Source organism: Ctenopharyngodon idella, chromosome 18 (genome assembly GCF_019924925.1).
Source record: "Ctenopharyngodon idella isolate HZGC_01 chromosome 18, HZGC01, whole genome shotgun sequence".
NCBI lineage: Eukaryota > Metazoa > Chordata > Actinopteri > Cypriniformes > Xenocyprididae > Ctenopharyngodon > Ctenopharyngodon idella.
In genome coordinates this window covers 25289239-25314845 of record NC_067237.1, presented here as the reverse complement: position 1 = coordinate 25314845, position 25607 = coordinate 25289239, and the positions used below count along the sequence as shown (strand labels likewise).

Sequence of the window (25607 nt, the reverse complement as noted above, 5' to 3'; positions counted from 1 at the left end):
CCCTGGATGGTGTCCAAATGTAGCAGGTCTTATAATATTTATTGTACACTGGAAGTTTTATGGTGGCAGAACAGCAAGACTATTTAGCTGTGTTTTAGAACATATAGTTTGTTGATGGTCATTAGCTGGGCTGACCACCAAAAAAACTAGTCAAACTAGGTTAAGGTGGTTAGGAAGTTTAAGCATGTTTTATAACATGGTAGCTGGTCAACCAACAAAATGACCAGTGAGAGAAACCAGCTACCATTGTTCCAAAACACAGATGGACTTTCCAACAGGAAATAGATGCAATATTGATGTTTAGAATGTTTTCTGGACCAACATTTTTAATAAATGAATAGAAAATATATCATCTGCAGTTATAAGAGCATAGAAGGATTTATTAAAGAGCATAGAAGGATCTTTTAAGGGTTTGGCTCCATTGCTTACACGGCAAAAATCAAGCTTCTCTGAATTTCAGTTTTCATCTACCTGCAGTATTATTTTGCAGATATTATATTATTATAGTATATTTTATTATTATATTTTTTTTCCCTCTACATTTTTTAATACTTTGGAAGTTTACTGCCTTTTTATAGTGTAAGATGGAAATGGTCACTGCACAAAATTCATAGATGCATGCGACAATTAACAGTGACATTAAATTTAGAGTTGAATTATCAAGATGTCACATTTAATAAGTGTAATTCAGCAGGTTAATCTTATTTTTAGACACTTCAGTGCTGGTTTAACAATGTAAACAATTTAAAACTTTAATAGTTAATAACTAAAAAGTTTAATAGTACCTGATTGGTGTCCGTATCAGTCCTGTCAGTACTATATTGCTAAATATGTACAATGAATTTCTTAATTTATATTTAAAACATATAGACATGTCAAGTAAAAAAATAATAATAATAATAAAAAAACAATCCAAACTGGGTTTTAAAAAATCTTTATGTGGCAACAAATAATTCCACATATATCATTTACATGGTAACAGCTGTCACCACAGAAGTTACTGAGTGCTTTTATTTACAAGAGAAAGTGACTAAAGATAATAAATGTTACATTTTCATATTCTTTCCTTTTTATTCCTACCCATAGGGTAATAGGTCCACAGTACCTTTGAGTGCATTCAAAAACACACAAACCTAGGTTAACACTTTTCGGTTCCTAAATCATACAAAACTGAATATACAGTTCAAACACAGATAAACAATGCAAAGGGACACAGTGTTACAAAGCTACAGAAAAGATCTCTAATATTTTCCCAGGATCACACTGGGGTAATTCTGCATTTGTGTAAAATGAGAAATCTTACTTTCACATTTGCATGCAACAAGTACTGACGTAAGTGGCCCTTGTTTGTTTAAACTCCTATGACGTTCGCATTCTGGCAGCTGGCCAATAGGGTGTTCTGAGATGAAATATTAAGGCATTTCTTCCTGGTGCTGAGAATGTGTTATGTTTATGCTAGGAAAGCAGCACACTTTGATGTGGACAGGGGCTGAGAAAAAATACCCACTGTGGTATTGTTAACAGATCACTGTTTGACGTCAAACACCCAACCTGTGGTAACCGAACGCTGTGAGATGTGCGCATTTTCACACTGAAACAAGGTCAGCGATCAAAGTTTTTGCACAGTAAATGAGAGAAATGGTCTAGAACGTTTATAGAGATAGAGATAAATGAGAAACAGGTGAAGAAAGGCACAACTGGGACACTGCCTTTTTGCACTCACAATGATTGCGATTTGAAAAGAGTTTCATTGGCAGCTTACACTGTAAACACTGACCACACCAATAAAAACATCTCTGACACAACGTCATTTCCACTCAAATACATTCTTTGTAATTATGTTAAATATGGGCAGCCGCTGTTTTATCTGATCAGCTTTCCACGCGCAGACATCTGTTGTCTCCTGGAAGGGTACAATCATTTTGCCCACCCAGTTGTGGCCTCCCCATTAATATAGGCAAATCCTGGAAAATGTTGCGCATGCTCATATTCAGAGTTCCTGCGTGGGGCCAGAGGGGAGTACATGTCTCCGGTGGAGTAGCGTGATGTGTGGACAGTGGGGCTGGAGTAACAGCTGTTGGCCGAGGGCACATCTGGCCAACGGGGGGTCACAGCGCTCGAGTGTAGAAGCGGAGACCCACTCATCAAACAGGACTCCATTCTGGACATCTGGCTGTTGAGTGGATACTACAAATCAGAGAGAGACGTACATGAGGATCATTGGAACAAATCACAGTGACTTATGTTGTGCATGCTGTAAACAAATCATCTCAACTTCCTTCTTTATGTTAAAATAAAGATTAAGCCCATGCGTAAGGGGTGTTTTTAGACAGTTTGAGGTTCTTTATTATTAGGGGTTCAAGCGCATACAATGTACAATTTTCGGGTGTTTTGGATTTTTTGAAAAACCTACTTTTGCAAACTAGTTCTAGGTTTTTGACCCGATCGGAACCAAACCAGTGCAGCGAGATTCTCTCGAGTCTGATTGTCAGTAGTTATCAAAAATAGTTGAAATTCCAATTCACGGTCCCTAATGGCCGCCAAAACGTTCGAAGTGGGCGGAGCCACTTTTACTAACATGGCTATAACTCGTGAACAGAATGAGATATTTCCACCAAACTGAGCACACCTATTTAAGAGCTCATTATGTGGTCTCGTAAAAAAGGACGCAGCGACTGGCCGCTTGGTGGCGCTATAACAGGAAAAAAACCTGGAAACAGCTATAACTACTTCACCGTTAGCCCGATCGACTTGAAAATTGGCATGTGGTGTCTTCGTCCAAGGTGTCATGACTGTCTATGAGGACATTGACGCATCTCGAAAAACATGTCCGCCATCAGCCACTGAAGTTTGAGCAGCTATCAGACAAGGTTACCAGAGGCCAATTGGAACGAAACTCGCTGGGCCTGTTTGACTCACGGCCCTAGAGGCCTGTGAGAAATTCCAAATAAATCGGCCACTGGGGGGCGCCTTCGCGTTTTTCAAGCGCGTATAAGGATCGTATATTGTGCAAATTTCCGCGCACGCCCACGACATTCATACCACATGGTAGAACCATATTTAATGGCTGTGGGTAGAACTCCTCATTCTGAACAACTTTGCCTCTAGCATAGAATAGATGGCATGAAGGTCTTAAAACGCTTGAACCCCATTAATTGCTGCTTGCAGCTATATTTAAATGTTTTCATTTATAATAATTACAATAATAACAGCTAAAAAAAAAACATTATTATTGTTAATTATAACAACAACCGCAAACATTAATAAATAGCAACAACCATAATAATAATACTACTACTACTAAAATTAATAATATTAATAATAATGATTAGTAGTAGGGTATTTCTTTATTTTTGAAGAAGTAATTCAATTAATTAATTATTAATTATTATTATTATTATTATTCAGATGTAGAAAACTTGGACCAACTGGCTAAACAGTACATAAATTCCTCCCCTATGTTATGCATTCAATCACATTTTTTGGCTTTTTTGTTATTGTTAAAATTATGATGCAAGACTATCTAATAATCAACTAAAAGTACAACAGTTCAGCATCATTTGAACATCTGTTCTGGATGCATAAAAAAAGAAGGCTAAGTTAACAAAGCACTTTAAAAAAAAAAAGACTCTAAAAGGTATTTTTGTTGCTGTGGGTAACAGACCAAAAACAAAACTGTGTCTATATAAAACAATCTGTTCTCTCTGGGGAAGTCAACATAATCTTCATTTGTCTCCTCTCCATCGCCTCCTTCAGAGTAGCTCTCTTGAACAAAGCGTGGACATTGTATTCGTTTTAAGTTGACGGAAAATAAGCGGAAGTAAAAATCTATAAGTGCTCTCTAAATAGAAACCGTCCACAGTCAGAGCTTTTATGAACGGCTGCAGCACGGAAAAAGAAAGTCAGGCGGGGTCAGAGACCGAGATGTGTTGCTTGGTGACCTCTTGTTCATGAAGAGAAAAGAGACCATTGAATAACAATATTTTTAAAAACTTTTCCATCTGGATTTCCGGCCACTAGTTGCGTTGTCTGAGGCAGTCATTGAGAGGATGGTAGAGAGACATTGAGTGTGTGTGTCTGTGTGTGTGTGTGGGGTGGGGGGCTCTCTTGGCTCTAGCCGGTCCACCTTTCAGAGGCTGCATCCGCTGTGTGGAGGAGAATTCAGCAACACTGCTTCTAAAACTCTGAGGACCAGCTGATCCCCCATTACAAAGGCAGGCTGGACCAGAGAGCTCTTGACAGGAAATTACCATCACACCCGCTTTGACTTTCAATATATGTGACCAGACCCACTCCTCTCCATCCACAACTGAACAATTTAATTCAACTATTCACACACTCTCTCTCTCTCTCTCTCTATCTCAAGCACAATAAAGACTACTTAACATTCAACTATTCCCTCAGTTTCTGAACTAGTAACATGCAGCATGTCAATTTTGTATATATTTGCATGCAACAATGCAGTGCTTGTCCACAATTCAGTGAAACCCATACAAATATTTCAACTATAACTTCTCCTAAGTTTTCAGGCTACATCCACTAAACTTGGCACAGATTTGCAGCCTGTTCTTAGTGTGCTATATCTTTTCTAACTAATTGGACTAATGGTTTTTATATGTTTAATAATCAAAAAGACAAAGACAATATGCTCAACAAACTTCAAATCTCTCTTGAAACTGCTCCACTATTCAAACTACAAAACTATTCAAACTATCTTCAAACTTAAAATACATAGTACTCACTATACTCACTATAAAATTCAAATATTCAAACATTCCAACTACAAAAGGCCTAAATAAACTTCAGACATCAAGGGAATTTTAACTTTTAAACAAGTTTTTTCCAGGCCAGTAGGCTATTCAATGTTTGTCTTGACTTTTTCTAAATATCTGCATAGAAAATGTTGCTTTGGCTGATTCATGCTAAAGTAATTGCAGCATTTTGAGATTTAGTGAGTGCTGTTTTCATCAGGAGTTGTCTAAAGGTTTAACAAAGACAATTAACTGAGCTTTTCCACTTTTGTTCTCTTTCAGAAGTCAATACACTTTAAATACATATGCTAAATGACCAGTATTTCTGATCAGGAGGAATTCAGCCTATTACCCCAGTGTGTGCTGAGGTAAGCAAGCATTCTCTATCCATAAAACTCTGTGGATAACAGTTACCAGAACATTTCAGATGCTAATGACTGTAATACATCAACCACCATTGACATTCACAGTATAGTATTCTTCTCTCAGTTACAAACCCAGTAGAGACAGAGATGGAATACACTTCCACTCTAAATACTGGGGAATACACACCCATTTCCATCTGTTATTAGGTTTACTTTCTTAACGCTCATTCCTAGTCTTATTGTTCATGATTCATCAGTGAAAAAAAAAAAATTGCTTTTGTAGTCTTTAATCAAAAGAGTTTTTCCTCTGAAATTTCCCTTTTGGGTTGTTGATAAAATCAAGCCCAGTCTTAAATGTTTTCTCACTGAATATCCTGTAATACATCTCGGAAATACATCAAAATATGGAACTAAAATTGGTTGAAAATGCAATTAATGTGCATTTAAGACCATTCTTGCCACATAGGGAAAAAACAGGCTTTGGTTAATCATAAATGTGACATAATTTTGACATCAGAAGTCAAAATAATACAATAAAAAGTCAAAGTTGAATTAAAAAGTTAAATACCACATTAAGCAAATAACTATGAGATAAAAAGTCAATTATGAGAAAAAAAGTGTATTTTTTGTCATAATTATGACTTTTTGCTATAATTATAACTTAGTTTATCAAAATGTCAACATTTTGTCTTCAAATTATAGCTTAGTATGTCATAATTTAGACTACTATAAGTCATAATTATGAGATAAAAAGTTTTTTGTGACTATTTATGTCATAATTGACTGGGTACCACTTTATTTTCAGATGACAGTTACATTGTACTTACTCAAATAAGTACTGAGTAATATTAATGAACTACATGTACATACTATAGAGTTATGTTTAGGGTTAGGTTTTGGTTTAGGATTAGTTACTTGTAATTATGCATAATTTACTGTTATAACTATAGTAAGTACATGTAGTAACGTGTAACTTACCTGACTTTGTTTCAACTATTTATCTCATAATTATGACTTAGTATGGCATAATTTTCACGTTTATGTCAAAATTATGACATTTCTGTGTCATAATTATGATTTATAATTTAATTAAATCATGTTTTTTTTCTTATGTAGTGGAAATGGGCTTTAACTGACATAAATGTGACTTTAAAGGGATAGTTCACCCAAAAATGTAAATTCTTTCATCATTTACTCACCCTAACCTGTATGAATTTCTTTGTTCTGCTGAACACAAAGGAAGATACTTGAAAGAATGTCAATAACCAAAGAGATCTTGCCCCCCATTGACTACCATAGTATTTATTTTCCTACTATGGCAGTAAATGGGGGGTCGAGATCTGTTTGGAGAGTAAATGATGACAGAATTTTCATTTTTGGGTGAACTATCACTTTAACTGACATCCCTTTTTCAGACCATGTGTTGTGAAATTGAAAGCGTTGCCAGTGAAAATTGTGAATCTATATTTGTAATCATGTTTTATGATATTTTATAAATAGTTCAGAAATTACTCTAAGCTTGTAAATAAATAGTTTTATATTAAAATAACACTGTAGTGTATGATTTTAAGATTTTGAGTGGGAAGAGCCTGACCTGTGCGGAGGTCCGATGGTATGAGGAATAGTGCAGAGGGGTGGGCAGCCCTGGTTCATGGGTTAAACTTGAGTACTGACTCTGGATGGCATGATGGTGCTGGTTTGCGTAGCTGCTGTAATTATAGCTGCCAGTATACCTGGAGAAAATGGAGTACAAATCTCTAAAAACATTTCACAATCCACACTGTAATGTAGTTTTCAACACAACTTTTAATGTTTTTTGATTGATCTGGGGGCTCACCCATGCTCATCCCGATGCGGGTAAACTGGCATCCTGTGGGCGGAGGAGGAGCCGTGTAGAGGGGGTGCGCCTCTCATGCAGGAAAGCTGGGATCCGGTCTCGGGTGGGCTGCCACCTGAGGTTGTCACTGTGTATGTAAGGGACCAGGTATATGACTGAACAGCTCCTGGCACATACAGACATACATATACAAAGAAACGTGTTTGGCGTGTTAATTAAATGATCTTACTGTGAGATACAGTTTTAATGAATGCATGGAATGGGCCCGTGCCAGCTGTACTGTTGAATGTGATACTGTGATGCGAGATTTGAGTTTTATAATCAGTTCAGAGTCAGTTCTACACCATTTACCTGTGGTAGCTGATATGCTGGTGTACTCCGGAGACTGGGCTGAATTGGGGGAGCCTACTGCTGGTACGCCCACCGAGTGAACAGACTTGGCAGGAGAGTAGGGTCCAGGTGACGTAGATGTGGGGGTGGAGCCCATCATCATCAGCTCTTCCCCAGTATCTGCTGTAGTAGCCCAAAACAAAAGCCTAAAATGTTCAGAAATCTTTGCGATTTTGAAAACTATAACATTATTTTAGATGATGCGGTGAACACAATCTACGTTTTGGATGCTGGTGTAAGATGCCTCAGCAGACATCTTAACTACCTTAACCAGATGTGGTTGGGACACTTTTTGCCATTGAGATGAAAGGGGAAAAAGTGTCCCAATCAACCTGAATTCACCCCTATGGTCAACCAGCTCAGCCAGAAAGACAATGCTGGACAACCTCTTCCACCAACCTCTTTGCCAAAAGTTTTGGGACGCCTGCCTTTACGTGCACATGAACTTTAATGACATCCCATTCTTAATCCGTAGGGTTTAATATGGAGTTGGCCCACCCTTTGCAGCTATAACAGCTTCAACTTTTCTGGGAAGGCTTTCCACAAGGTTTAGGAGTGTGTTTATGGGAATTTTTGACCATTCTTCTAGAAGCTCATTTGTGAGGTCAGGCACTGATGTTGGATGAAAAGGCCTGGTTCGCAGTCTCCGCTCTAATTCATCCCAAAGGTGTTCTATCGGGTTGAGGTCAGGACTCTGTGCAGGCCAGTCAAGTTCCTCCACACCAAACTCGCTCATCCATGTCTTTATGGACCTTGCTTTGTGCACTGGTGCGCAGTCATGTTGGAACAGGAAGGAGCCATCCCCAAACTGTTCCCACAAAGTTGGGAGCATGAAATTGTGCAAAATGTCTTGGTATGCTGAAGCATTAAGAGTTCCTTTCACTGGAACTAAGGGGCCAAGCCCAACCCCTGAAAAACAACCCCACACCATAATCCCCCCTCCACCAAACTTTACACTTGGCACAATGCAGTCAGGCAAGTACCGTTCTCCTGGCAACTGCCAAAACCTGACTTGTCCATGGGATTGCCAGACAGAGAAGCGTGAATCATCACTCCAGAGGACACGTCTCCACTGCTCTAGAGTCCAGTGGCGGTGTGCGTTACACCACTGCATCCGACGCTTTGCATTGCACTTGGTGATGTAAGGCTTGGCTGCTCACTGCTCAATTCACTGAGCTCCTGAGAGCAACCCATTCTTTCACAAATGTTTGTAGAAGCAGTCTGCATGCCTAGGTGCTTGATTTTATACACCTGTGGCCATGGAATTGATTGGAACACCTGAATTCAATGATTTGGAGGGGTGTCCAGCACCAAACCAGCTCTAACTAGCATAAAGCATGCTGGTCTAAGCTGATTTACAGCATCTATAATGTTAAAGAGCTAACAAGTTGCTAAGAAGGAAAATTGGACAACCATTATATAGCATTATGGAACAGTTTATTCAATCTATAGAGAAAATAATTGTTAGCATATGTGTTTTTTGTTGAGTATCATATTTGATACTCAGGCTTTTACGGCTAGTAGTATTATATATGATCATACTGTAGAGCTCATACTTGAGGAGGAAAAAACACCTCACTGTAATTCAGAGGTCCAAACTAACCAAAAATGTGCAATTTGGTGCTGTTGCTTATATTTATATGGCCAAAACATAAGATGAAATTCTAATGGCTTGTAATGTAAATTAATGAGATATTTATAACAATATAGCAAACTACTTATTGTACATAAAATGCAGATAAATATTAGTTGTTAGTTACTCACTCAGTTGTCTATCTCCTAATAATATGTCTTAGTAAGATGACATTTAAATGCTTAGTTTTATGGTCAAAGCTCTGTAGTTTTTACATATACATATTTTTACATATAATGGAATGCAATAAACATTCCTCAAAAGCCTGATGAATCGTATTTGAACTAAAAAATTATAAATGGATAATTAAGTAAACCTAAGTTGGTACATTTCAGCAAGTGTTCACATTGAATTATTACTAACAATATAGAAGTTATTCTTATATTTACTTTACAAAAATCAGTAGAGACTTCACAGCAAAAAGAAAAATGTTCCACAACCTTGAAACTTTCTTCAACTAAAGTCAAACACAAAACTAATGAAAACTACTGTTTTAATGACAAATCAGCTTTCTGCGTTGGTCTACAAATTGATGTCATGACCGATCAGCTCTATTGTTTGTATGAAATCAATCTTACCTGGTGAGCCCTCTCCTTTCATAGCCCTCATCAGTTCATTGGCTCTCTCTTGGCAGTGCAGAGACTCAAGCAGGTATAGTACGTAGTCATCAAACATGAGGTGGATCAGGTGGAACGAGCCTAGAAATATAAAGAATCCCATTTAACATAAGAAGTTAATATATTCTACCAATTCAAGTCTCTTGTCTGAAACAAGTAATAAATAAAGGCTTTTTCTGGACTACTCCCATAAAGCATTTTGAATTTGAATCTCTGAGAGCTTCAAGCGAACAAAATGATTTGATGTTGTTAATTGGTGCAATTCTAAAGCCCATTTAAACAGTAAGAGTCAGAAACAAACTAGCGGTCCAACCATAAACTCTACAGAGTTACTGAAGCATATGATGCTTTGAGTCCATGTTCTGAATGAAATGGGGGAAAGAATTCATAAGGAGCATGGCACAATCCTCACATTGTGTTAGCAACTCCAGCCACTATGTGCATAATAAACATTGCGGCTATTCAGCGGACTGGGCGCAATACTGCCCGGTCATAAAATGGGAAGAAGGGGGAAAGACTTGGTGGGGGTTAGCCTTTGTTAATTAGCTGTTTTGTACAGAGAGCTGCATTATCAAAACACTGCAACCAGCTGTGCCTTTGATATTCACAGACAGAGTGGACAGGGAGGGGGCCTTTACCTCTTTTATGGCCCTTCTTTCAGTAACTTTGCCATAGACAGCTAGATGGTGTAAGCCAAGAGTTAACAAAGCTGCCATCTTAGTTAAAAGTTGACACTTGGTGTTGTGGATTGAGCAACTTTTAGTTAACTTGACAAACCCAAGCTTCCAAACAAATAAAATCAGTGAGAAGAAGATTCGACTCTCTCTAATAGGATGATTGTGACAAAACGGTCCAGTTTGACTCACCAAAGCTCGGTGCACTATGCAGCGTCATATCCCGGATAACTCTGGTCCCGAAACACGACCACATGAGCAGGAACTGCTGAGCTACCCTCTTCAGGCATCCGGGTCTCTTCCCCGCCACCTAAAGGGAGTATTACCATTAGAAAAGCCTGGGGGAAGGCACAGGGGCCTTAACCTTTGGGGCCTAACCCCCAAGTACGAAAAACACGTCAACAAGTCAACTATTTGATTTGCCCCTAAGGAAACACCCTCCTATTGAACTATTGTCTGGTAGGTAGTATAAGTTCCCATAGCAACCAGATTTACAAGCCCATATCTGGACTATAATTGAGGCCCCGCAAAAAGGGGCCATGAAGACATCATTAAGTTGGGGGAATTGCATCATGATAGGTCTTAAGTATGTTGTGACGGCATTTAGAGTTGAATGGGTTGGACACCTGCAAACTTAGTTTGGATTGGAAGAACATACAAACAGTGCTATGACAATTCTTGATATTCCTGTTGAAATATCTCCATTATATCTCCATACATACTGTTTTCAACATTGATAATAATAACAAATTTGTCTTGAGCAACAAAACAGCATATTAGAATGATTTCTGAAGGATCATGTGACACTGAAGACTGGAGTAATGATGCTGAAAATTCAGTTTTGCCATTACAGGAATAAATTATATTTTAATATATATTAAATAGAAAGCAATTATTTAAAATAATATCACAATATTACTGTTTTACTGTATTTTTAATCAAACAAATGCAACCTTGAGAAGGACTTCCTTCAACAACATTAAAAAAAATCTTACTGTCCCCAAACTTTTGAAAGGTATAGGTATGGAAGGTGTATTTTGATTATTCATATTTAAATATTTGTATAGGCCTATATTTTACCTATACAATCAGATATCTAGTCATATGATCTTCATACTGTAGAGTATAAATCAAGCCTGATTTCACAGAGTTAGACATGTTCCTGGGTCAACATATTTTGTCCTGTCCGAAAATTTAGTCCTATCCATATCCCTGTCCATAAACCTAACCCTACTCATGAGTTATTTTAAAATCTGAGGGAAATGATAGGTGAATAACACTGATGTAGAAGCAGCTAACCCTGGTTGTAAGCCTAAACTTGACATAAACTGTAAACTTGTCCCTCAAATCTGACTGGTTGTTCGGAATGTTGTTCCAGGATCAACAAAGACGATGACTCCGGAACATGTTGCACTTGGTGAAATCAGGTTCTGTGTACACGCACCCTCACGACACATCTCTCCACCATAGAGTCCAGCCACTCGATGTAGGCTTCAATGGGGGACTGGTCCTCCAGCAGTCTGTCAAATTCTTGATACACTTTGAAAAACAGCAAAAAACAGTTTGAGAGAGAGATTATTTTGAAGCATACATTTCTCAAAATCCATTTTAATTGCTTGTAAAGGTTGCTAATCTGTAATTACAAAAATACTATTGGCACAGATTTGAGATCTCCATATGAAATTAGAGAGAGGAGCTCACAATCCTCTTTTGAGGATGACATGACAGAATCTTTGAACTTTGACCTGATCAGTCATGTGAGAGGCTGACGCTGAAATGAATTTGAAATGCTCCTCAGGGTGTCAAACTGTGAGGGTTAACCTCTCAGTGTCTGTGGTTAAAGCTTGACGCTCATGGTCGTGGGAATGATTCAGTGCTGGTTGACAGCTACTGTGTGAAATCCGAAACATAAACCAGTGGGGCATTTAACACAGCGCTGCATGTGATTCTGCAGCAATAACACTGCATGCGGTGGAATTCACCAAACTAGTGTAGTACAGAAACACTAATAAATAAATCTGAATCAGTCCGGCTGGGACTTATCTGATACTTTTTCATTTAAATCTGATCCTGAAATGCACGATGACTCCTTACATTGGATGATAAGTCTCCTCTCGTCCTCTCTGGAATCTTCCATTGTATAAAGTGTCTGTTTAGTGATGCTGTTGAGGTCTACGTTCCTCCAGTCTTCAAGCATTTGAAAGGTGATGTCTGCACTGTGGATCACTGTTCGAGAGGCCTGCAAGAGCAAGTATTTAATTAAAACTTCTCCCTGCACTATGACTGATCAGAGACATTTGTAAAAATATGATGCAAGCATGATGGAGAATAGGAGGCAGAGAGAAAGGTTAAATATTAAACATAAAAGGCCGTAAAGTTTGTATACCTGACAGAGATGGTTTAATGATGTTTGTCGTTTAAGTATCTGGGAAAATCTTCTTGACACTGAGAATAAAAAAAATTATATTTATTCAAAAAGAATACTAGCAAAGTTCATTTTGATGGTTTTGAGTGTATTGAATACATTGGCACCTACATTCAAACTTTATGTTGCGCAAGTTCTCGGGCAGGTCATGTAATGCCACCTTCAGCCACTCATCCAGCTGCTTGGCAAACTTCCTGATCACCTGAGTTAGGCTGCATTATCAAAAAACATAAACAAGGACATACTGTAAAACCATTCCATACGTCCATTACACAGTACAAAGGATGCTCTGACGCAATGAAATTTCTGACCTCTTGTCTTGTGCAATTAAAATTGGAGTCATGCGTCATTGACAGGAAATTTTCTGGTAAGTTAATTACCCTGAGTCTGATGCAAAAGTTAGAGATGCAGATAATGATCTCTGTGGCATTAGTATTTAAGGTATTTATTTAGCCTGAAGACAAAGATCCATTTGACTAAAAAAGTCTCAAGGCTTGGAGTTCAATCAGCACTAAGGCAATTCTGAGGATGTTGAATGTGAAATAAAATATCATATATAATATGCACATAAAAATCTTCATAATCTTAAAAAATCTACGTTATCCTATTAAAATGTGATTTTACTTGACTTTAACTTTCCCTCTTATTTAGCCAAATTGTCCATTCCATCCACTTTACATCGGTACAACAGTTATTAATCCATCCAGTTCCAATGAATAAAATCGAGTTCTGTCATAATTTTTCTTTTTCTCATGAAATAACCCCTTTCCAGTGGTGTAAAGTATTTGTAAAAGTAATCAGTTACTGTACTTAAGTATATTTTTGGCTTCTTTGTAGTTTTACTGAGTATTAAAGATATTAGCAACTTATACTCCTGACTACGTTTTTGAATATGTACTCTTTACTTCAATACATTTGTGATGAGTGATGCAATTACTTGTTACAATAGAGTACCTCAGGGATGACGTGTTTTTGTAGGCATTGTAGCATTTTAGGACTTCTGGTTCCATCGCCCCGAAGTCAATGGGTTTTTTGAATGGGTTTTTGCTAAATCGCCTGAAATAAGGTCTGTGGTTAACAAAGCCTCTAAATATTTTCACGTTTTGATCTATGACATAAAACACACCAGTTATAACCCGCTTGTGATTTTTTAAACCTTTATTGTGTCTTAAAAATGGCGGTTGCTAACAAATTGATAAAAGGGACTACTTCCTTTGGCGGGGACTTCAGATGTCATCATGACAAACAGGACATTTGGACAGAATTTCTCATGAAAAAGTGGATAAGTATTCATACACAGCACAGATCATAATCAGCGAGCATGTTTTTAAATAAAGTTTTTTTAAAAATAAAGTTTGAGGAAGCTTGGTGGTGGGGACGTTGATCCACGACCATGGTGTGCTGTAGTCCGTTTATAGCCTACTGTTAGCTTTTTATATCTGACGACTTTATTTAGGCTTCAAAATGTATAAATGTTGTGTTAACTTGTAAAGATTATCTTGATAGCCAAAACGTGTAAGTGTCATAACCCTTTGTTAAACACAGAGCTTATTTTTTGCGATTTTCCAAAAGTCTATGGGAAAAATGCATAGGCTTTCGATCGAGGGAACCCGTGCGCCGCTAACTTCCGGGTTGGCCTACAAAAACACGTCATCCCTGAGGTGCTCTATTTGCATGGCACCTAACTTTTTCTGCAGCAGTTTATTTCTGCTACAAAATAAGGGATATCGCCATCTGCAGGGCATTGAAGGTACTATATCTTGTGCGTTTTGCCCTTACTCACACAAACTTGTCAACAAAGCTGTTTTACATGAATGTGAGTGCATTAGCAGGTAGTTGTGAATCACAGGTGTTTTTCCTATATGAGATGAGGACATGACCTCAGCGGGTGATGAGGCCGAAACCGACACGTCCAGTGCAAGCAGGCTTTGACTATTTAATTTTACTTAACATTATTTTATTTATATATTATATTAAAGTGACCTTCTTGAAGGATATTGGTTTACTTAAGCCCTTCATGAGTACTTGAGCTTAACTGAGACTTGAATGTTTGTAGATACAAGATTAAGAGGCTGCTCTGTTGACCATGATTTATTGCAATATTGAGGTGTTCAGTTTTATTTTGATCTTAGAAAAGAGTGATTGCTCTCCTCACAAATCAACGGTTTGTTGTTTTTCACTGGCATGTCTCTTGGGTGTTGAGGACTACTGCATCTTTGAGTCTACATTCAGTATGAGTAAAATACTTAAAGGTCCACTGAAGTGTCTTGAAACGCACAGCATTATTCACTGTGTTGACAAAATTTCCACTGAAACAGGAAAACAGGGCGGGACATATCGAACAGCTCCTCCCCTTTTTTAAAATAGCCAATAGCGTTTCGGCCAGAGCTGATCTCGGTAAAGCTGCAGTTTCCTCCTAATCTCTAACCGTTTCTCCTCCATATCGCTTTAAAATACAGCATTCTGTGCAGAATTTTGCAGGTTCGATATGTTTTGTGGTCTGCGCCGACTCTGTGTGCAAGCTGTGGCGGTTCGCGTGACACTAACGCAAAACCAGACTTCATTTGCCCCAATGGAAAAATATTTACACTGTCTGAATTGTATATATAGTGCACTATGTGCCATTCACCATGTAGAAAATAGTAACTGTGTGAACAAGTGACCAATTTTAGATACTTCAGCGTCTATTTATAATGTAGGGGGCGGGACGCTTCAGATTCTAGAGAGCATTTGATTGGACAGAAAATCTGAAGAGAAGCTGAAGTGCATAGTGATGTCATTAAAATTGTTGATCCATATTGGCGGAAGTGAGAGAATGTAAGTTTTGAATGCTTATATCTCACTGTAAAACATTTTCAGCTGGTTAAACTTAGAAATGAAGGTTCACCTGCTGCCTTAAAAATGTAAGTTAACTCAACTAAACATTAGTTAACTCAACTTGAAAATAACCTTTGTTTCAACTTACAAATAGTCAAGACAATGCATTACTTTAAGTTTAATTTTTAACTTAAAGTAATGCGTTGTCTTGACTATTTTTGAGTTGAAACAAAGGTTATCTTCAAGTTGAGTTAACTCATAATTTTAAGGCAGCAAGTGAACTTTCATTTCTAAGTTTAACCAGCTGAAAATGTTTTACAGAAATGCAAATTTTGTCATTGTTTTGGATCACACTACCTTATAGATAACCTATATTATAGATAACATATTCATACTAAAAGCCAAAAAACTTTGATTTCATGGGGACTTTAAGTACTGTTAAAATCAGATATTCTAGGGCCTGGTTTCACAGACAGGGCTTAGATTAGATTAGGCCTTAGTTCAATTAGGGCATTTAAGTAGCTTTTATAAACGTGCCATAGAAAAAAACATTACTGGTGTGCATCTTGAGACAAAACAATGGCACTGATATATTGTTAGATATGTCAGTGCAAGTTGCTTTCAGTTAAACATGCATTTTAGTCTGGGACTAGACTTAAGCCTTGTCTGTGAAACTGTGGGTAAGACTTTTACACAAATCATATTGAAATTGATGACTTGTAACTTGTAATGGAGTCATTTTCACTGTAAATCTGTACTTTTACTCAAGTATGGTTTTCAGGTACTCTTTACAGCTCTGTGCCTTTTCACCCAGAATTATGCCAGGAAATGCAGCACTTTCAAAAAACTGTAAGTGTATAAATTCTGTCACTTTTTAACAACATCATAATAGGCAGGGATGGGACTCACCTGTCAGGCAGAGCCTGTAGGACGGTGGGCATGAGGACTCCTGAGATGGCCTTGTACAATATAGAGTCACATACACCCACTATATTCACCACTGTAGAAGAGCCCAGGACAGGAAGCATGTGGGGCGGCATGCCCTGCCAAAAGTGCAACAGGAAGCTCTGGACCTACGCATATACACAAAAATAATAAACATTGCGATAAAACATGAAGGAAGACTTTTCTTGTGTGAACCATCACAATTAATGCCACTGGATGAAAAAGCTTGAAGAAAACATCATTCAAAGCATCTTAATGCATGTAGGGAAAAAAAGAAAAGAAATTTCAAACCTCATCGAAGTTGGCTCGTATGACTGTATCCAGTATCCTCTGGCAGTGAGTTCTGTACATCATGATAAAGGTTGAGACCTTGTAGAGAAAAAAGCTAATTTAAACTACTTTTTATAATACTTTCCCACAGAGACTAATTCACAGAAACTCTTGGTGTTAATGATGTCATACCAAATTCATTCCTGACTCATGGTCATGCATTAATAAGACACTAAAAGACTCTAACACTAAAGAAAGAGGATACAAATACCAAACAACAAAAAAGCTGCTTTCACGAACAATGCCTATTTACAAGGTCTTGCCAAACCAGTGTATAAAAAGAGGCTTTAAAGATCAGAAACTCACAAACCATTTAAAATTACAGGCACCTTTTTAAAGCGAGACAGCTAGTGCCCATCCTTTGTCCAATGCGAGATCTTATTATCTACTTGAAAGATTAAGAGTTCGCTAGGAACCAACACATAAATCCTCCAGGTCCTCATCTAAATCCAGGCCCAGGGAAGGTCCGCCTGACACATGAAAGCAGGATCTAGAGGGGAGGGTAGCGGGCAGGAGGAGGGAGAGGGGGGTTGGAGTTGGAGGTTAGCAGTTAGAGGTTTTAGTGATCTGTTTACCTTCTCTTCTGGCAGACTGGCGGGCAGATTTAGGTCTTTGACATTTGGAAAGTCTGGCAAGAGAGTGCCCAGTTTGGAGCGCGGTGAATACGCCACTGTCTGTTTGGTGACCTCTTTCTTGCCCGTCTCGTTCACCCACGCAGCTCCCTTTTTAGAGTACATCACATCGTAGTACTGGGAGCTCTCCTTTACAGCGATTCCATAGTAGTGATACCTAAGAGGGACAAGTGAGTGGCAGGAAGATTATATAGGAGTTTGCTGACAATTTTGCTTTACTAAAGCAGTCATGATTAGAAAGTGTTCATAATCTAAAGTAGATTTGCAGTAACTTTTTTGTGGGGGTGTAAAATAGTAATATGTCTCTCAATGACTAGATCCTCATAACAGTGCAAAAAAGTTTTATTTTTAGGCCCAAGTGATTTTTTCTGTAGATGATATAAACCATGAGCAAAAGTTAACTTTTTTACTTATATTCCTCATATATATATATATATATATATATATATATATAAATCAAAAATATCAAAATGTAATTTATATACAATATATTTAATATATAATATACTTTTTTGAAGGATTTTTGAAGGATCATGTGACACTGAAGACTGGAGTAATGATGCTGAAAATTCTGCTTGCATCACAGAAATTAATTACATCTTTAAAAACATTTAAAAAATCACATTATTTCCTTCAAAAACGTTAAAAAAATCTAAATAATTCCAAATTTTTGACTAGTTAGTAATATATTTTTTAAATAAATTATATATAAATTTTTTTTCCTACTTCACATTTTGGAGTTTGGAGCAACATGAGGGTGGATAGATAAGGGGAAAAAAGAATAATTGTGCAAATTAATTATCATAAATAATTTTTTAGAAGTAATATTGACTCTGATTGTCACCAACTGGACAAAACATATTTAAAGTGATATGATAAATGTAAAAATTTAGAAAAGTTCTTTAATATTGGAGAAGGAACTTACTTTGATTGACCTCTGGTTCCTAGTCTCCGTGTGGTTAACTGAGGAAACTGTTGTCTTATTATCTGTTAGGATCAGGTAAAAAAATACACACATATATATTAAATTTATTTGGCCAGACCTTTTGTGACATCATTGTGTTATCTGTTACAACTATGACAAAAATATCTTCTCAATCGTCTTGTTCGATTCATACATGTCCAGTGACATTTCTTTTCTGGCCAATCTCTCTTTTTCACTCTGCTTTTTGTCCATGAGCTCCTTGGTCCGGCTCCTGGTGCAGAAAACTTTGCAAACAGTGAAGCTCTCTATTGTGCAGGATGAAAAAAGAGGCCAAGCTGTGAAGTTTCTGTCAGGCTTGGCTTGATAAATGAGCAGACAGGGAGGCAGGTCCAGCTCTCTCTCTCTTTTTTGTCCTGAATCAATGAAGCCTTCCTAAAGGACACCCCACGCTGCTCCAGCCACTGATCTAACATTCCGCAACATCTCACCCTTCCAAATTTCCTTTAATTACACATTAATCCAGGCCCCCTCTCTTTTTCAATATCCTCCGACAGGACCCGGGGGAGCGGGACAAGGGTGTCGGGGGGTGGCTATATGAGTAGGTGGGTTGAGGGGTTGTGGGAACAAGGGTGAACATGTTCATTGTTTATATTGTCCAGCTATGAGTTTGCAGAAGAGGTGTAAGAAAAGACCACTGGCTGTGGCTCTTCATAATACCCAGTATTATGTCATGCTTTTCTTTTTTGTAACAGATGTTTTCCTTCCTCTTTCACGTGAACATGCATTTTTATAGGATACAACTAAGTGAAGTCATTTTACATTTGATTACCTCATCAAATCACGATTATCATAAAAGACAGAATATCTGATTTCATCACTGAAGATTTAAATACAGGTTTCTACCTTCCCGAAGCTTGCAGCGTTGACCGGCTGAGAATCAAGTTTCTCGCAGAAGTCCAAGTAATGCATGTACAGTGCACTGCGAGGAATACAAACACCCTCTGCGATCTCGTAGTTCTCCTCCAGCCTAATGAATACACAATTTGATCAGTGCACATAGAAAATTAGTGTCCGGGCATCATAAGTCAATATTACATAAACTCTGCAGTGGAACATGGAGGGAGGCAGTTCTGGAGTTCTAAAACAAATATTACTGCATGCAATTATACTGTATGTACTGGAGTGATCTCCAAGCAATGCAATTTTGCAAAATTTTCTTACAATATTTATGTTGTGGCATATATATTGTATGTATATATTCTCATATTCAAATTCATCCTCTTTTTTTTTTTAAAGACATTTTAAATAGTGTAGTTCATGGTAAATAGCTTCCAAGACCGATAAGTAGGCCATAATTTAAATAAAATTAAATAAAAATTATTTCAAATGAGAGAAAATGGCCTGAAAATTTTTATTTTAGTTTTGTTTGCCAGTATACAAGATAGACGAGCAAGATTTCATATTATTGACTGATCCTTTAATAATCAATTCGAAATTTAAAGACATTCTCTGTGAGGTTGTAAGTCTGTTTCCCTTTCTGACACTTGAAACTGACAACTTACAAACGACAGGACCGCAAACACGACATTTGGAAATTCAACTGCTGTTTTATGATGTAGAATTCCTAGAAAAGTGAATGATTTGTTTGGAAATCATCAAGCAAGTAAATGTATTTGTGTCACATTTTACAAAATGGTGCCCTGAAACTGTATACAACAGGATATATTTCTCAAACCCAAAGAGGGGTTTTTCCAATGACCGAAGCCTTTTGCTCCTATAGAATGTCATTAAAAATATCAAAGCTAATTACTATATTCATCATTTTACTGTGGTTTAAAACCTTTCAACAGTTCAACTTTGTGTCAGGTGGTGCTAAAGATGAAAATAAGTGATGTACATTTCTGGTGTAGCTAAATTAGACTCACCATTGTAATGTGGCAGGTGTTGAATGTGGCTTAGATGCTCGGTTATTTTCCTTCTCTTCGTCTTTTATAAAAAGAAAAACACGACAACCAAAATCAGTATTAAAATAAATAAATTATACATAATGAATTATATGTAGCCTATATCATATAAAATTTTGTATAGGCTACAGTAGCCTGAAAGTTTTCCTGTTTTTTCTTTTTGAAAGATATTCAGTCACTGATAACATTCACATTAGGTTCTCTTTGAGCAGTGTTATTCATGTTTCATGCAGTCTATTTTCATTTAATTTATTCATTACGATACATTATACTTACTTTCGTCGTTGGACATGTTTCCAATAGAAGAGTGGCTGGAGAAGCGCTTGCTCTCGCTTTCGTTCAGACATCTTTCAATCCAGCTCTCTGCAAAAGGAGGGAGAAAAAAATATATTTTTACATTAGCCTATGCCTTTTTGTCGTCTTCTCGTAGGCCCTATTTGTTACGTTTTTTAGATTAAACAAAATAAATTTGTTTTTTAAACTGTACAAAACAAACGAAACTACAAACGTTTTATTTACCTATACATTCAGGCCCTTTTCTATTCAATTCTATTTTTTTTTTTTTTTAAATAGCCTACATTTCAACAGCTTCTGATTTATCTCATTTATTCCTATCAGCAAAAGCAACAGGTGCATGAACGCGATGTGGATTCTAAACAAAACTAGGCCTATTCGTCTTTCCTCCCCAGAGCTTGAAATTTTTGGCGAATGTGTTGAACTGTAATTGTTGTCATTTTAAATTCGATATGTCGTTCACGTTAACTGTCAGTTTGTGGACAAGTGCAAAAACATTAGTGGCTGTGTGTTATTGCAGCCACTGCCTAAAGAGTTGAGGGGCATAATAATGACGGGGCAATTCAATTACAATCGATTGTGCGGATCTTTGGGCAGCTGGGATTCTATTTGAAATGTTTTCAGCAGAACTGCAGGAATCCCTCATTGTTCCTGAGGCGAATTACAGGCGCGCGCACGCTCAATTGATTCAGCGCGCTCCTCCATAGCGGTGTCGTCATAATAGAACCTTTTTAGCGCCATTCTCATTTCTGCTATGCAAGTAAGCCGACTGATGTCCTTACATCACAAGACAGAAACACTTATAATTCGATTCGAACTTAAGTCAGTCATGTTTTCCTGCACGGGCCATGACAACGATGCGAGTCACTTGGCAACCAATAGCCTACTGATGCATCAGATGGCGGCTAAGGTTAGAGAGAAAGTTATACTTGTTTGGGTAAGTTATTTGACAGCCATCATACATCTAACTACTCAAACAGCAGGTGTAAAGTGATAAGTAGTTTTGACTTGATTAAAATATATATTTATTGAGGCAAATTTGCATTTGATGAAATTACTAATAAGCTAAAATCTACATTCTCATCTGATTGGAGGTCATAGTTTGTAGCAGATTAAAAGCTGAAAATACTGTGAGGCCCAGCTTTGATCTGCTCATTTTCTGCATCATAATAATAAAATCCTCATCATCATTTTAAAAAGCAAGAAACAATCATGCATAAGTTTAAAATATAGCCTATTAGGCCTACATATTACAGTGTCTCAAAATGGAGTTTTTTTTTTTTTTAAGTAAATTCATACGTTCTGAACAAAGTCTGGCTATTTTATTAAATAGAAAACTAAATTTATTTTAAGTATTCCTTATTGTGACAGTTATTGAAAGGCTTTGGATTTTATGAAAACACAATTTAGGCAAAATAAACTTGCAATGAGATGGAGAAAAAAATATTTCAATTTACTTCAAATGTGAAATATTCCTTGCATTACAAATTTTATAAGGCTACATTAAAAAGGCAACTATCAATCATAACAGGCTGTCTAAACTATTTTGAGTATTATTTTGCTTTGAAACAACTCTAAATGACCATTTTAACTATTTGTTTAGATTAAAATTTTGCTGACATTTTATTTAATTTAAATTAAAAAGTATTGTTATTATTATACTGCAGCTGTTATTTTGAAGCTCAACAAATCTCTTTTTCTCCCTCAGAATCTAATTAATCTCCGTCAGTGTTGGCTCATAGTCAGTTGAGATCAGATTTTCAGCCTGTAATTGAATCATTTGCTCTGTGAACAGTTTAAGTAGTTCTCTAAATAATTGGATTAAATCCAATCTAAAGGCGAGACAGATCTGAGATGGTTTATAATCATGCGCTGAATATCAGTGTGGAAAAGTGTCACCCAAATATCTAATAATTAACTTTTATCATTTTTTTTTTTCCCACAAAACTGCCCTGAACAGAATTGAACGATGGGTAACACTGCTTTTTGAAGCCACGCGTAATGTTACATTTTAGAAATGAAATTTGTAAATAAGACGTTTTGTGGTTAAAACTCTACATTCTGTACGTAATAATGTTATCTTTACAATTTATACCTGCAGGAGAAGCAACTATATATTTACCAATAGTACCGAGTGCAGTTTTGACTCAAGTCAAAACTCGGCTTGAGCAGGTGCATCATTTAAAAAAAAAAACTTTTAAACTGGACAACAAACTCAGAACTGTGACCTTACATGAGTTTAGTCTCAATTTAAGGTCATATTGCTACTCCGTAAAAACGGCGTCCACTTTACATAGTTCCAAAACTGCGTAAAACAATATTCTCAGCAGAAGCGCACCCATCCGGAGCAATTAAAAATGAGGCCAAAAAACATGCCAACTTATCTCTTGGTGTACTAGATTCAAGAGCTTCCCTGACGGAAGGTTAAATAACTTTTTCTGATGCCAATCTCAGGTCACAAAATCCCAAGGCCCGTTTCGCGTTCCAAAAAAGCCCAGATCCCAGGCGTCCCAATGTCACAGCGGTGCAGCAGGAACCAACCTGTGGAATCCATGTCAGGCTCTTCCAGCAGCCCACAATGCATCCTCTTCCCATGCACGTTCCAGGGGCTCCTCTGAGAAAATGGCTCCGTGCTGGACTCCCCCTCCTCAGCTCCCTCCGTCTCTCCGAGAGAACTGCCCGTCGCAGAGATGCATAAGATGTGAGGTCCGTGGAGAGGGTGGCGGTGGTGATGGAGGTGGGGGTGTGGGTTGTAGGAGCGGGTGGGGTGGGGGGGTCACAGACTCCAGAGATCCAGCGGGGGAAAAGCCAGAGCCGTCAAAATGTTTGCTGATGTTTCATGGGAAAGGGGCTGATTTTATAGGAGCCCTGATGGGGGACATGTCATTGATAGGCTCGGCAGGCTGATGAATGGCTTCGAGTCAGATGGGGATGTGGCAAGGCTCACTGGAAGTCTTTTGTGGGGCTGTTTTGAATAAGAAAAGCTCCCTTCCCAGAAAAAAAAGAGGCTTAGATCTACGCAATCCCAGCACTGTGGCCTCCCCGTCTTCCATTATAGCATTTAATACGTTTTCGTACCCTCTCCTCACACGCACATACACACTCTGCCCCCGCTGCTTTAGTTTTAAAGTTCTCCATCCAAGGGCCACTTTTTGGCCCATCGCAAAGTTTTTTGATGTGTGCGACGCCGTTAATAGGTCTGGAAACGGGAGCGTGAAAGTTGAGTTCATTCAAATCAGGGTGATGAGAACGCAAAAACAACGTCAAAGTCAAACATGTTCATCGTCATCTTTTGAAACTAAACGTCCAGAAACTTCATAGGCCATTGGCAAAACTGCATAGAGAAAGTTTGGTGGACCCCCCTCCCCTTCTCTCTCTCTCTCTCCTTGAAGCAACCTTATTTTAGTGTGCTGGAAGGAGAGCGCAGCCACAAAAGGGGGAAGTAAAAGTGTAGAGCCTGAGGCAGGGAGGGCTCTGATGGAGTGCCTACAAACTGCAGAAGGGAAAGCTGTGATTAGAATATGAATGGAACCACGGGGGAAAGAGAGAGTGAGTAGGAGAAAGGGGGATTATGGTGGAACTGCTCCCCACTTGTTGGATGGCAGAGGAACGCTCGCTCCTATACCTATAGACTGCGCAGGCGACGGCCTCCTCGCTGTGTGGAGGTCGGACTTCAGCTGGAGATATTTATTTGGCATTTGAGGTTTAGATGGAACAACCTGCTGTACAGTGGGCCTCGAAATGTGTTTGGATACTTAAGTCATTTATGATTAGGTCATTGCATTAGATAAAACATATCAAACCAACATCCAGTTATTTAAAAGAAAGAATGTCTTGAGCAAAAACATTGTTAAATTTTAAGTTTTAAGCAGATATACTGATTGTATGAAACGTATTTGGACACTTTCTGGTTTTCAAACATTAGTGGGAAATATCCATAGATGATGGGTAATGTGATTAAATACTTCACTAAGACATGTGTGTGAACTTGAGGAGAATTGACTTACTTGCTGTTGTAGAAATTTCAACTTTTAAGGTTAAAGTTCATTTGTTTTGCAGATGCCACAGGTGACATTTTATCATCTCATAAAATTAAATTTTGGGGGGGTATAAGAAAACCAACACTAGATTATATGTGGCAGGTTACAGTATACTTAAACACTTGAAATTAATACTTTAATACAGCAAGGATGCATTAAATTGATCAAAAGTGACAGAAAAGACGTGTTGCTTTTCTTTTCAATTCAAAGAATCCAGAAAAAATGTTAAAATAATAATAAAAACATTAAGCAGCACAACTCTTTTCAACATTATTAATAATAAATGTTTCTTGAACACCAAATAAGCATATGAAAATGATTTCTGAAGGATCATGTGACACTAAACACTGGCGTAAATTCATGTTCACGCCAAGAACGATAACTATAAAGGATAAAGATATAATAGTTATAATATATATATATATATATAAATTTTTAGAAGAAAAAATAAAAAAGAATAACAGAGTCCACACCACAACTATAACGGCACAGAGAAACAATATTGTTGAAATCACTTTTGGAAAAAAAATTTTTTTCCCCCAACAGATAACTGATAAAAACATTTATAGCCAATAAGAAACCATCCTGCTTTAAAAAGCTTGAGTGACAGATGACAAAACTGTAGCACACGCTTACAATAAACAGAACGATATCGTCCACTGGTGCGGACACTAATACAGTTATCGTTATTTTTAAATATAATGTTCTTGGTGTGAACGAGCATTAACGGCTGCTAAAAACTTTGCCATCACAGGAATCAATTTAATATATTAAAATGGAAAACAGTTATTTTGACTTTTAATATTATTTCACAATATTACCGTTTCTAATGCATTTTTGATCAAATAAATGCAGCCTTGGTGAGCATAAGTGACTTAACTATAAACAGAATCTTAACGACTCCAAACTTTGGAACAATAATGTGCCTCTCATCTTGAAAATGAGTACGGAATCAACAACAAAAATAG

At 37.5% G+C, this 25607-nt stretch overlaps 1 protein-coding gene across 2 annotated transcripts; it reads right to left on the bottom strand.

The window, feature by feature from the left end:
• Window positions 1-918: 918 nt before the first annotated feature.
• On the bottom strand, window positions 919-23434 carry rfx4 (regulatory factor X, 4). 2 transcript variants are annotated; one of them, XM_051870665.1, is made up of 18 exons: window positions 23141-23434; window positions 20582-20668; window positions 20267-20327; window positions 19245-19368; window positions 18342-18403; window positions 17360-17573; window positions 16746-16823; window positions 16419-16582; window positions 12804-12904; window positions 12654-12712; window positions 12362-12506; window positions 11712-11806; window positions 10460-10577; window positions 9555-9674; window positions 7305-7466; window positions 6954-7119; window positions 6711-6849; window positions 919-2187 (listed from the first exon to the last, which is right to left on the bottom strand). In XM_051870665.1, exons 1-18 carry the CDS (start codon window positions 23181-23183, stop codon window positions 1918-1920), a joined length of 2208 nt encoding a protein of 735 aa, XP_051726625.1. In that variant the 5' UTR covers window positions 23184-23434; the 3' UTR covers window positions 919-1917. The 2 variants fall into 2 exon arrangements, with proteins under 2 accessions (XP_051726625.1, XP_051726626.1); XM_051870666.1 differs by having other exon boundaries at window positions 6954-7080; window positions 23141-23433.
• Between the last annotated feature and the right edge of the window lie 2173 nt (window positions 23435-25607).